Source organism: Kogia breviceps, chromosome 8 (genome assembly GCF_026419965.1).
Source record: "Kogia breviceps isolate mKogBre1 chromosome 8, mKogBre1 haplotype 1, whole genome shotgun sequence".
NCBI classification, from domain to species: Eukaryota; Metazoa; Chordata; class Mammalia; order Artiodactyla; family Physeteridae; genus Kogia; species Kogia breviceps.
In genome coordinates this window covers 17,777,899-17,792,117 of record NC_081317.1, presented here as the reverse complement: position 1 = coordinate 17,792,117, position 14,219 = coordinate 17,777,899, and the positions used below count along the sequence as shown (strand labels likewise).

Genomic DNA, 14,219 nt, shown 5'->3' with positions numbered 1-14,219 from the left:
GGCCTGCCCTGCCCTGCCCTGAGCTGCACAGCCAGGCCAGCTGCCCTGTGGCTGGGGCCCCAGGCCCCAGAGCGGGTACATGGCCGTGTCATGAGAAGGGCCTGTGCTGGACTTTCCCTCTCTCCCTGGCTCCCACCCCCAAAGCCTTGGCCTCCAACTTAAATGGATGTATTTTGGAGGACTAGGTGGCTTAAGAGATTAGTAATGAGATCCCAAGTCTTTCAGTGCTGGGTCAGGAGTTCAGAGGCGGGCCTGGGTGACTAGTGAATGGCGTAATTACGGGGAGATGGGGAGCAGGCCTGCGGAGGGCCCGTGTGAAATGAGCCCGGCCAGGCCTTTAAAGGGACGAGTTGTCAGCAGCACAAAGGCTGACCGCCACATCCGACGCTAATCACTCTCCCCTCTTAGAGGATTTACTAGCTGGAGGGGTCCGAGCCCCCTGCCCAGTGCCTCCTCAGAACGGGTGTCTGGGTTCTGGTGATGAGCACGGCCCGATGCCCGGCTCTGCTGTCTGTGAGATCGGAGATGATGCTGACCCCACGGGGTGGAGTGCTGAGAACTCGCGTGTCATACAAAGTCAGTGGCTGACCTGTGTCCTTATTTTAATCACGGCTGCCACTGCCATGGCGGTGATTATCTCTTCCTCTCCCTTGGCTTCAGTTTTCCCGCCTGTAAATGGGTAATAGGAATCTCCCTTTCACGAGGGACACAAGGATGGAGCTGATGGAGGTGAAGGCAGCTGGGTGCTCACCATCACCGCTTATACCAGGTGGGCCTGTTTCCTCGTCTGTATCATAGGAGGTGGCCTTACAGTAACACAGGCAGGAATCAGACCCGGACTTCACACCCCTGACAGGCGTGGCTTCGGGGTGCCATTTATCCCCTTTGAACCTCGGGCTCGTTACCTGTAGGGTAAGTGAGGACGGCAGTTCCTGCCTTTTACACAAGAAGGAGAGGCTCTGTACTTGGAACATAGTTGCTGGTCGTTGTTACCGGTTTAAGTGTGTGGGCAAGGAAACACACTTTGTCTTTGCCATTTATCATGGATGCTTTCTCGGGCCTCTCACATAAATTCTTCCCTTAGAAGAGGGTTGGAACATCCAATTTCTGTCCCCTAGAAATCCTGAGCTTCTGTCTATAAAATTAAGCCATCGAGGGAGCAGTCCCCATCAATCCTATGACTCTGAACCATTCTTTTCTAAGAAATTTAGTTTCTCCACCTGTAAAAGTGTCGGTATGCTGTGGAACAGTGGTTTCTTAAATGATTTCTTTGCTCCTTTCGCCTTGAGAGCCTAGGCTTCTTTTCCATGACCATTTGATCAGGCCAGGAGTTTGAACCCCAAACCACAGGATTCCAGCCGCGTGGGGAGGTGCAGGCCAGGAGGGTATTAGACCCCTAAGGAGTGTGAAATGCCTGATGTGTTAGGGACAGACCCTGGGAGCAGTGAGGTACTAATCACCCCAGAGCTGAGCCCCAAGGCTGGAGGGCATCTAATGCCGGGTTATCTTATCTGGAAGTGTCTCCTGGGTGGAGGCCCTGAGGTCTGCTGCTATTTCCAGATCACTGCGTGAGAGGAGGAGGTATCCCTACATTCCATGCACCGGCCCTATGCACAGGAAATACCTCTTTGCTTGATTGTCTGTCCATGCCAAATAATAAATCCTGAAATTGAAAGAGGCAATCCAGCCCTCCCCCTCCCTTCTATCTTTTTAAGGCAGGTATCAAAGGGGAAACTGCTCTAGGGGCCTAGGGAAAATGATCATTGTTTCTAATGGTCAGTAAAGAAAGCCTGGCTTTTCTTCCTTCCTTTCTCTCTCTCTGTCTCTCTTTTCTCTTTCTCTCTCTCTTTCTCTCTCTCTCTCTCTCTCTCTCTCTCTCTCTCTGTCTCTGTCTCTGTCTCTGTCTCTGTCACTATTAAGTGTGTGAAAAGGAGGTCGGAGGAGGGGATTGAAAGTGTGTGTGTGCGCCCGCGTACACAACGTTATGTAATGTTAACCCTCGGTTGCCCTTACAGTGTTTTTTTGTTGTCGTTGTCATATTCAGAGGGTCAGTTTGGAGTGAGGGGCACAGGAAGGAGGTCAGGGAGGGCAGAGGGGTGGGGAGAAGACCCAGGTGGGGGAGGACTACGGTACTCCCAGCTGGTGAGAGAGGCCCGAGCCGGGGTCGGAGCGTTTGGGTGCCTGTGTCCATGTCACCCTAATGGAGACCAGGTGTGTGGAGCACATGTTAGAAGCCTGACACATAGTAAAGGATCAATAACATTTATTGTGGGTTTTGTTAGTTCATTCAACTAAATATTTGCTTAGCTCCTACTCCAGGCCTTCCTCTGCTCTTAGTATTGAAGATATAACAAGTAAGACCCCGTTCTTGCCGTCAGTGAGCTAACAGCCAAGTTCAAGGATTGCAGATAGGGCGATCCTAACCCATCACGAGTGGCTTAACATTTTGTTAGGACGGTTTCAGAGGTCTACACTCGGGGGAACAGCAGGCACTGTTTAATGATATCTGTGCTGGCCAAGAGATGGGGGAACGGCAGCACTGATCCCATGTGTTTGCCCCAACCGGTCCGCTGGGCTCAAGGGCCATTGTACTTCCTTTAGCTGTCCCTAAGCAAGGCACTGTCCTCGAAGCTCATGCATGTAGACGCACGGACAGACGAGAAAGCACAATGCAGTGTGTTGCACAAAGGCTGTGACAGAGAGTTCTCGGAAAGTCCAGCCACAGGGTGGGAAGAGGACGGACTTTGAGTCAGACCACTGGACTTTGACCTCTCAGCCATAGGGGAGTGACGGATGCCTTCCAAACCTCAGAGTCCTTATCTCTACGAGAGGGACAAAACACGCCTATTCCCCAGGGCTATCACGAGGGCCAGAGGAGATAATACACGGGCAGCGCCTGGGAGGCTGTCCTTAAGAGGTGGTGCCCTTTCCCTCCCCCACAGGAGCTCTGAGGAGGGGGCAGTACGTTCTTGAAGGAACTGCCAAGCCAGCTTTACAGAGGTGGCTTTATTTCACCTGGACCCCTCTGTGTCCCGGTCTCCTGAGGCAGGCTTTCCCTCCTGCAGTCTTTATATCAAGGAACCCTGCCCACCTCTGCAACCTTGCAATTCTTGGGGAAATAACTGGGCATTGAACCTGTAAACCTGAGGTTAAAATGTGCCCTAAGTAGAAATATTCGGAAACACTGCCTGGGGACCGTGTGTGTGTGTGCGCGCGCGCGCGTGCGCGTGTGCGTGTGTGCACCTGTGCATGTGTGCGCGTGTGCGTATGCGCTCTCTCGCGCGTGCGCGCGCACTTCTATGCTAATGTGCATTGTTATTGTCCGCATGCACCCCACCCTCCCCACTCCCTATTCCTTTTCCTCTCTTTTTCTGTGAGGCCCATTCCCAGGTCCCTTTGAATTGAAAGAGGAAATTGGAGAGGATGGGCTAGAGGTTTGACGGGCACTTCCTCCCTCCTGTGATTGACAAAAGGGCATGTAAATCTGTAAAAGTGAAATTCAATAGAAACCTCAAGCCATCTCCCCTGTGTGGGAAAATACCAGAACCCCCACTCCCCTCTTCTCTCTCCGTCCCCCTCCTTTGTGTACATCGTGTGTGGGTGGAAGATAAACTGGATTTAAGAAACCCTTTGAAAGCAAGACATCGTTAGCTCCTCTAATTGAAAGCAGTCTTCTGCAAGGGAGGAGGTTTGGAGGTGGGTGCTGGGTGTAGTGGCCGGCGGTGCCTGGACGAAAGGGCCCGCGTCCTGGGGCCGCAGAGGCCTCTGCTGCTGTCAGCCGAGGCCCGCCCCAGAGGACCCGACAGCGTTCTTTGAAGCCAGTCTCTCTGTTCCCCACTGAGCCCTATCCCCCACCTGTCCATCAGATGTGATGAAAAGAATCAGATCTCTGAGGAGCTTCCCAGCTCGAGCATCCAACGATGTCAAAACTTTGGGAGAAGAACTTCCAGCTCTTTTGCAGCACGCACAAAAAGAAAAGAAAAGAAAAGAAAAAACAGGAAACACATTGCTGGAATGGCAGCAGTAAACTTTTAGGTTACTTCTCTAGTTGTCTTAGACAGAAAAGGCGGCTGTGATATTAGTTAGCTTTTGGCCTCAGAGTATCAGAGACTTGGGATCCATGAGTCAGCTCAGGCCCACAGGAGGATCACACTTCACTGCAGAATCAAGACTCTCTTCAACAGCTCTCGCTGGAAGAAGCTGGACATCAAAAGCTGCCAGAATGTCAGAACAGAAAAAAGCCCTTTGGGGATCCATCTTACTGTGTCCTACAAGTGGGGAGGATGGGTGTCAGAGGAAGCCAGCCACTGAGCCAGCTCTAGGAGGCAGGTCCCGGAGCCTGGCGATCTTGGGCTCTGTCAGCCGACAGCCCCACCCCAGGGCAGAGCTGTAAGGCCCTACTTTTGTCTGCTGAAGAGGCTTCCAGGAGAAGCAACAAAAAAAGTTCCCAAGTCCATCCTCCGGAGCAGCCCTGAGCAATGTGTAGGCAGACCCTTTTCAAGTTGCATCTACAGGTAGGAGTGGAGTTTGCGCCTGGATTTGAATCCTGGTTCTACTAACTAGTTGTGTGACCTTAGGTGAGCTACTGGGCTTCAATTTCCTTATCTATTAAATGGATATAATATTTATACTATATTTATAATATATATTTATAGTATAAATATAAGTATATTATATTTCTAAGTATAAGCATATTATATGTCTATTATAATACAAGGATATTATATTTATATTTCCTTATCTATTAAATGGGTATCATATTTATATTTATATAATATAAATATATTATATTTGTAATATATTTATAAGTCTATTATATTTATACTATAAATATAGGTATAGTATATTTATAGTATAAATATATTTATATTTCCTTATCTATTAAATGGGTATAATAACAGTACTCTCTCACAGAGTTGAAGGTTGCGTGAGCTCGTTTATATGGAGTCCTGGAAGCAGTGGCCAGCATAGGACAGCCAGTCAGTACGGCATACACTGCTATTGTTTTTGTTGTTCACTGGGTACCTCTTGTGTCCTGTGTGCTGGGCAATCTGCTAGGATTTATTTGAGGATAAATAAAACATGGTTCTCACCTTGGAAGCCTTCAGGGTTTAAAGGGATAAGACCGCACTCTGAACAACTATAATCCAACCTGACAAGTGCTGTAACTGAGGTATATATAAAGAAGTATATGGACACATCAGAGGGAGCGATTAATTCTGCCTGGGGGGTGAGCCAAGGCTTTCTGAGGAGGGCTGATATTTGAGACTGACTTTGAAGTGTGTGTGGTATTTCACGGAATGGGCCGTCCACTGCAGTGGGGTGGAAATCTGGGCACAACATCACAGTGGTGGAGTCCACGGCGTGTTGGGAGGGAAGGGTCGTCCAGCGGGAAGCGAGCACCGCGGTGTAGCTGCATGGATGCCTGCCCGCTGCGTGAGGCAGGAGCGCAGCTGGCTGTGAACGTGAGGATGTGGCCGGAACCCGCTCCCAAAGGCCTTTGTAAGCCGTATCTAGGAAATTTTCCATCCTGTGGTCCACGGACCGCTGTGGAGGGTGTGATAAGTAGCAAGGCGATGTGATGAGTTTTTCACTCTGGAAAGTTAATTATGGGGACCTCTGGAGCAGGGAGAGTGCAGTGTGTGGAGTGACTAGAGACGAAGAGAGTGGTAATCGGTACCCTCTTCTCCATCAGCGGAAGTGGAGGTTTTAACCAAGACAACAACAGTTGTGGTGCCATGTGGGTGAGTACACAGAACGTGGAATCGGAGGGATCAGAGTCCAGCATCAGTTGTCATACACAACTGGATCTATGACCTTGAAAGCGTTAGTTAAAGCTTCCTGGCCTCATTTCCTCATCAGAAAAAAACGGGATAATTCCAACCTCCCAGAGTAGTTGAGAGGATTAAATGATATTGTGACAGTGAGACCTCGGTGGATAGTATTACTGTAGGTGTCCTTAAGCGCCGGGGGCAACCACTACACCTCACAGATGTGGAGACAGGGTGGGAGAGATGTCCAGCTAATAAGTGACAGACAGAAACAGCCCAGGCCCCCTGTGTCTCTTGTTTGGTATTTGAAGTGAGCACAGATATCTCTGAAGATGACAGAGAGTCTAAGGGAGTGTGCTAAAGATGAGACCTTCCCCCTCAAGGTCAAGGGGAAAACGGGGCTGCTCGCCCCTTGGTTCCTGCAGGCCCTAAGATGGGGATGAAAGGCAGTGACCTTCTCAGCCTCCATCCAAGACATAGGGCTGGGCTTCCTGCAGAAGAAGAGCGACACGGGCACCAGAATTCCTGCCATGAATTCTTGGGGGAGGTGCAGAAATCTCACTGGAGATGGTTCTGCACGGTAAAGGTAGGATTTAGAGCGTGCAGAACATAGGTGAGGGCAGGGCATCCGTTCTGGGAACCAGAAAAATTTGTACTTTCCTATTAATTTTGCCACTTACTCGCTGTCTTATATTGTGCAAGACACCTGCCCTCCCTCGACCACTGAAAAGGGAATGGTCTCGGCAGATAACCTATTTAAGTCCTTCTAACTCTAAAACTCTAAAATAAGGAAGCGTCAAGTGTTGCTGCTTAGAGAAAAGAGTAGGAGAAAGTGCAGCCAGACATATTCCCCTGGCTGTTGGGAAGAATCTGTCCAAAGGTAAACTGGGCTGTTTGTAAATGGAAGTGAGTTCTCTGTCCATGAAGTAATCAAGAAGATGCTGGGTAATTCCTCCTCCAACCCTGAAAAGAAATAAGGGAGGGAGGGTGCTTGCAGGCCCAACCGCATCTGCTCTTTGCCCAGCAATATTCCATGAATTTCTCTTTTTGCCCCTTCACTGGATCATTTATTTATTAATGTATTCAATAATTCAGTAAATATCAATATCTTAGTCATTCAAAAGAATATTTGTTTTATTTCATTTTATTGTGATGAGAACACTTTAAAAGAAATCTACCCTCTTAAGTTTTTATGTGTACAATACAATATTATTGACTATTGGTGCAGTGTTGTACAGCAGATCTTTAAAATTTAATCATCTTGCTTAACTGAAACTTTTTGTTGATTTATACATTGATTAGCAACTCCTTTTTTCCTCTCCCCACAGCCCCTGGCAACTACCATTCCACTGCTTGATTCGATGGGTTTGGCTATTTTAGATACCTCATATAAGTGGAATCATGCGGTATTTGTCCTTTTGTGACTTGCCTTGTTGCACTTAGAATGACCTCAGGATTCATCTGTGTAGTCATATATGGCAGGATTTCCTTCTTTTTGAAGGCTTAATAATATTCCATCGCATGCATATGCCAAATTTAGTTTATCCATTTATCTCTTGATGACATTTAGGTTGTTCCCACATCTTGGCTCTTGTGAATAACGCTGCCATGAACATGGGAGTAGGCAGTGCGGAAAGATCAGTTTCAGCTAGAGGAGACCCCCTCCTTATCTTTCTAGAAGAACCGGAAGCCTAGAGGCTGCCAGTATGTTTCTAGAGCCTCCGTGATGTATTCCACAAACCAGTGAGTGATGTACAGGGAAGGAGCAGATCTTGTTCATAGCAGCATGACAGAGAGGCCAAAAAGGTTACTCTTATCACCCCCCTGACATCTCTGGGGCTGGGGGCGGCAAGGTAGAGCCCTTGGCGTCACGTGAAGGATTTGTGTATCAGAGAGTGGGAGGGAGAGCAGACCGTCTCTGCCTGGGATTTGAGAGAGGGAGTCGGAGAGCTTGGAAAGGTCACTGAAGAAACTGGCCAAAGGTGATGGTGAGTGAGGAGGAGCTTGGGGTGATGGTGTGAGAGCTTGAGTCCACATGGGGTGTGCGATGCAACTGTCCTGCTCGTTCCCCCACAAAATGTTCAGTAAAGTCTACACTGCTCAGTGGTATTTTATGGAATCGGATTTGCTTTTTTAGAAGGTGCAAAAACGTGGGTAGATGAAAGCAGGGCATCCCCACAGAATCAGGTACCTTGGGATCACACTTTAGGTGTGTGACCATCCTTTTGGCCAAAGTCAAGGCTCTTTTCCTCTCAGAGAGAGCCTGGTGTGCCATACGTCTTCCATAAATGGCTGCTGAATGAGCAAATTCATGCAAGGTCTGTAAAAGCTGGGGGCTTGTGAGCGCTTGCAGCCTCCCGCACCTCCCCAGGAACACAGATGGTTTTAAGATCAGCTGGGGCTTTGGGCAAAGGTTCAGCTGGATTTGTTTGTTCCTCTCTGATCTACTTTGACTGTCCCTGGTCAGGATCGCGGCCAGCCTGAAACAAACACAAAACTAAATAGGAAAACCAGGAGAATAAAATAACAGCAGCATGTTCCTCTGAAGTCCTGTCTAGTGCTGATAGAGCTGACAAGATAAGAGGAAACTGTTTAAGTAGCGAGAGGGCTTTGCTGGAGTCCGAGACTTCTCTGACTGTGAATGCCGTAGATGCAGAGATAAGCCCCCTGCTCTAGCGCTCCGCAGTTGTGCTCCACCACTCTCTGCGGGGGGGACAGGCGGCCAAGAACACAAGGGGAAAGAATTCCAAAAGGATACATGTCAAATTGCTGGCCTGCATTTCAAATGCCATAGATAGTTTATGCAGAGTCTCGCACTGTTGTAAAAATGTAACACAATCCACTGGCAGATCTGCATGAGCTCAGTCTCAGTTGTTTTCGAGAAAAAATAAATAAACTTGAAAAACGTCTTCTAGCCCATTAAAGTGGCTTGTTTTACCCGTAGTCTCCTCGGTATTAGGCTTCTAGAGATGTGAGTAACCGAAGCCGACACCTAATTCCTGGCCAGTGAGATGGCTGATTCTTGGCACTTTTACTCTCCTTAGGACGTTACCTGTGACGTTCAGGAAACTAATACTCTATTTCCAGGACCCACCGACACCTTGGGGAGGGGGGAGGGAAACTTTGGCAATGAACAAGTTTCGGTACTTTTCAATGTTTTTAAAGCAGTGAAGCTCTTATGAAACATTACAAGGCAGCTTGATATATAAAACAGTTGAGTGAAGATGCTCTGGTTGAAACACTGGAGCAGAAGCTAAGTACATCTTCTCACATCCTGACCCTCAGACTGACACCTCCAAGCAACCCTAGGAATCCATAGGCAACACCTTGAAAACCTATGACCCAATCCAACATTCAGATGTGAAAGGTAAACCGAGGTCCACAGAGCGGAGATAACTAGTCCACAATCACACATCAAATTGTGAGGGAGTTTGAACCAGAACCAAGTCTCTAATCCAGCTCACCATTGCAGAACTTCCCAGGTGACAAAAAACTTTTCTTCTTCTCTTTGAGGTTTCAGGAATAAACTGAAGATGTTAACTTTAAGGGAAATTGGGTAAAGCATATATGGAACTCTTGGTATTATCTTTGCGGGTTTCCTGTAAATATAAAATTACTCCAAAACAAAAAGTTTATTTTTAAAAAAAGCATTGCATCTTGCAGTTGTAGATTACAGTGCAGCCATGTGTTTCAGCTTGACTTTGATAAGTGAATTTGATGTGTAACTTTTCCATGCTATTTTTAATTCTTCTACACTCATGTATATGAATCCCTGGGTATAGTCTCGCTTTGCATGATTTTTATAAATAGCGTCATAATGCACTTACATCTTGTTCTTTTTTAGTCACTCAGTGCTAATGCTTTTGCAATCTCCCCATGTTGAGATCTGGGAACTCACAAATAGGGCTTCCATTTTGCTTGGCCAGGGTCCATACAGAACCAGGTGTTAAATAGTGTTAGGATCATCGCTACATTTGAATCTCATTCAGTCCTCTTAATATTCTTTTGATTGCAGAATCCTATCATATGAATATATCATATTTTATTCATCCCTTCTTCAACAGGTGAACATATAAACTCTCCCTAAGCTTTTGCTACTATAGATATGGCTGGAATGGATAGTCTTGATCCTTGTATATATATATATATATTTTTTTTTCCTTTTCTTTTTGTTTTACATGATTGAGATTAGATTATCTCACTTTTTTTCATAGCTTATAAGACCTTAGAGTTCTTTAGGTTGGCCTTACTTTTTAGATCCGTAGCCTGAGACCCGCAGGTGTGGAATGACAGGCCCAAATTCCCGGGGAAGATTGGAGAGAGGAACCACATTAGAGATCCGAGGAAGAGCTCTAATTTGGGATGACCTTCTGCAAAAAGTCTGACCAATCTCAAGAACATCTCGGCTGTTCCTCTCCTTTTCCATCATAGCTCTTTTCTAGTCTACAATTTATAGTAATGTATGCGTATGTGATTAATTGATGCATGTCTGTACACACGGCCACTCTAAGCTCCGTAGCGTGACCCGTCTGCCGTCTTGTCCCAGAAGGCTCGGCAAATAGCAGTTACTCGATAAATGTTATTGGAATGAATGATTGAACCAGTGGAATGAAATGACATTTGGATACACAAGATACTCCTCAGTTTGAACAATACTACTTGTCTATACATGCTTCATGTTTCTTTCAATACCATTTGATATATCTGTCATTGAGAATGAATGTGTGTGTGTATATGTGCAAATCTATACAAATGGTAGAGCTGATTTTCTTCGGGGGAAAGCAAATGCTCACGCTGTCATAGTCTTTGTTCGGTCATTAACATAGCTCTGAGCACAGTTTACGGATTTGCTCTAAAGTGGTCTGCTTGGTATTCAAGAGTCTGTGAGATCCAAGCCCTCAGGCCTGCCTTTGATGCCACTTTCCCCAAGCTCTGTTATACCAGGCAGCTTGTCACTGATCGTTCTGGGCTTCTGCTTTCCTCTAAGCCCTGGCTTCTATTCCCTGCATGTGCAATGCCCTTCCTTTCGTAGCTACCCTGTTCTTCCAGACCCAACTCCAATGTCAACTCTTCCAGGACTCGTCCCCACGAGAATGCCTCTGACATCTCTACCACCAAAACGTGTTATCTGTCCTTTCCTTAGTAACATTGAAGATTTTCTCTTCTACATTAGAATGTGGGCTCCTGGAATAGACTCTTGTCAGTTCATCCCAATTTCTTCCTGCAGTGTCAAGAACAAAATAGGTGGATAGTCAAGTTTTGTCAAGTTGAATTTAACTCAGCCTCTGAGACCCTCTGAAACATTTGTTTCCCTTTACCTTTTTCCAGGTGTGTCGAACCAAGGTGATAGATCTCAGTGAAGGCATTTCCCAGCATGCCTGGTACCCTTGCACCATCAGCTACCCGTACTCCCAGCTGGCTCAGACCACTTTCTGGCTCCGGGTAAGTCAAAGCTTTGAGAGCCTTCGATTCTCCAGCAGTGGCCCCCAGGAGGCACTGCCTCCTGTGACCCTTTCTCAAGATGGTTTTGTCTCCCCACTGAGGGTGTTAATTGTAAGGACAGAGAAGAAAGCACTTAGCAGCGGGATGCTTCCTGGAATGGGATCCCTTATGTGCTCATGGGATGCCTTCAGTCACTCTTATTTTGGCCAAGAGTTTAGATACCATTTATCTGCCTGGAAGAACATCATTGTTCGGGGCCTTTTATTTTATTTATTTATTTATTTATTTTTTTTTTGCGGGCCTCTCACTGTTGTGGCCTCTCCCGTTGCGGAGCACAGGCTCCGGATGCCCAGGCTCAGCGGCCATGGCTCACGGGCCCAGCCGCTCCGCGGCATGTGGGGTCTTCCCGGACCGGGGCACGAACCTGTGTCCCCTGCATCGGCAGGCGGATTCTCAACCACTGCGCCACCAGGGAAGCCCTCGGGGCCTTTTAAATTGCCTTCTCCTTGAAGTTTTCGCCGACCCCCACAGAGAGAAGGGACTGTCCTTTCCCCTCTAGTCCTCCACGTGTGGTCATCTATTGGATGGCTCTTGTCAAGTGCCATGGTCCTCCACAGCTGTCTACGGGCCCATCTTCCTGACTATGGATTGTGATTGTTCCAAGTTTTGATTTGTGTGTTCCTGACCCACATTGAACTCCAGCGCCCACAGAAATGCAAGGGCATATATCTGACTTACCTTTGTCTCCTCGGCACGTAGTACAGAGGTTAGTTAGCATGGAGAAGTGGTGAACGATAGTAAGTACCATTTTGCGTGGTTTTCATGTATGCCAGACCCCTTATTATCAGTATCTTACTGGAGCCTCCCAGCCGTCCTGTGGTGTAGCTATTTACATACCCATCACTTGGAGGCGAGGGAACTAAGGCCCAGAGCAGCACAGCCGCCAGTGGACATCACACAGCTTGGAAAGCGCAGAGCCAACGTTAGAACAATCTCTGACCTCAGAGCCTGTGCTCTTCACTCTTGAGGTTTCACTGCCCACCTGTCCCCATCACGGGACCGTGATACATAGTCCAGCTCCTGAAATGGAAGAGTCTCCTCAAAACCCCCGCCCCGGGCTTCCCTGGTGGCGCAGTGGTTGAGAGTCCGCCTGCCGATGCAGGGGACAAGGGTTCGTGCCCCGGTCCGGGAGGATCCCACATGCCGCGGAGCGGCTGGGTCCGTGAGCCATGGCCGCTGAGCCTGTGCGTCCGGAGGCTGTGCTCTGCAACAGAAGAGGCCACAACAGGGAGAGGCCCGCGTACCACAAAAAAAAAAAAAAAAAAAAAAAAAAACCCGCCCCGTGGCTGCCTCCGCATCGCACGCCCGGCTGCACGAGTGAGCCTCCTATGTCGTCTGCATTTCAGGCGTACTTTTCTCAGCCAATGGTTGCTGCAGCTGTCATTGTCCACCTGGTGACGGATGGGACCTATTATGGGGATCAAAAGCAGGAAACCATCAGCGTCCAGCTGCTTGATACCAAAGACCAGAGCCACGACCTAGGTGAGCGTTGCCCTCGGGTGCGGCGTGCCCTCGGTACCTGCTTTCTGCATGTGCCTGTGGGTGGTTGTGAAGATGGGCCGAGGAAGAGTTCTCCCCTCCCCTTTCCTCTCTCTTGCTTCTCTATTTGCCATTCTGGTTGCCTTCAAATCAGAATGTGTTTGTGTATCCAGAGAAGCCCGAATCTGACAGGTATGGGCAGAGGGGTTCATGTCAAAGTCCTCCTTTCAGTCAGCTCCCTTCTACCCAATGCCTTTACCCTCAGGCATCCCATGAGATCCTCAAAAGACCCTGGGAAGGAGACTGAGTAAAGGGTCTTTCCCATTATGTGTGTCATCCCCCGAGACCCCAGGAGGCCTCGAGAGGCCCAGGTCACATGGGAGGAGCCAGCAAGAGAGCAGGGGAGCCAGGTTTTCAGAATCATCACCTGCTGCTCTTTACCCTATAGCCGTGGTGTCCGTGATAATAAACGGGCCATTCCTTGAGATGTTGTGACCCGCGCAGAGTGCAACACCCAGCGCTCAGGAAGTCCCATCACCCCCTCCCACCCTTCCCAGAAACCCTGCCCCGTCTACCTCTGGGCAGCCAGGCCAGGAGTTTGGAATTCCAGGCCAGTGCCGAAGTCCAGGCTCCAAAGCTGTGCCCGCACCATTCCACAGGGAGCTCATTTCAAAGACCCGTAGGAAGCAAGCATGCAAGGGGTCACCTCAGGGTCAAGCAGAAGCCAAGGCAGGAGGAGGGGTTTTGTTTTGTTTTTATGTTTACTTATTTGGTTAGTTTTCAAGGCAAGGGCGACCACGCTAATAAGGAAGAAGAAGAAGAAAACCCTTCTGGATTTATCTGGATTCCTGGGAAATGTCCCTAAGTGAGAAGCAAATATTTTCATAGCTGTCCTGGCGTCACAAAGGGCTCTGCGGAGAGATTTTCAGAGGAGATGGGAAGAGTCAGGTTCCAGCGAAGGTCCTTAGATCCTGCTAGTTGGTGCCTGGGGTGTCCACACGTCCTTCCCCACTGGGTCTCCTGTCCTGTGTCCTCAGCATCCTGGTACCCCTTGCAGAGGCTCTGCAGCTCTAAGACAGCAGAGCACAGAAGGGGACCTGCTGGACTGGGAGCCTCATGTCCCAAAAGAGCCGGCCTTCCAGGACCTGGTTAGAAGCATCCCATTTTTCAGATGTAGGCACTGAGTGAGTGAGTGTTCGGGCTTTGGTGGATTCACATAGTCAAGAAATGGCTAAGCCAAAAATTGAACCGATGTCCGTCAAACGCCAAAGCCAGCTTCAGTTTTACTGAACTCCAACCCACCCCATCATTCCCTTCCCTCCCCGTCTGATGTACCTTTTCTCCCTGTCCCTCTCCCCCCACCCCTTCCTTTTTGAAGCCTGGGGACTTCTAGAAAGAACTGAGAGCTTCTGAGTGAAGCAAGTTTGGATTTTCCTTGGACTTCATATGGCTTGCTTTCCTGTATCC

General features: G+C 48.4%; 1 protein-coding gene across 2 annotated transcripts in view; it reads left to right on the top strand.

Moving 5' to 3' along the window:
• PAPPA (pappalysin 1) overlaps positions 1-14,219 on the top strand; it is a 255,679-nt gene that overhangs the window by 161,034 nt on the left and 80,426 nt on the right. For both annotated transcript variants that reach the window (XM_059071226.2, XM_067040877.1), the window contains exons 11-12: positions 11,100-11,213; positions 12,620-12,755. In XM_059071226.2, the coding sequence (XP_058927209.1) occupies positions 11,100-11,213; positions 12,620-12,755 (250 nt within the window). The remainder of the gene's footprint in view (positions 1-11,099; positions 11,214-12,619; positions 12,756-14,219) is intronic.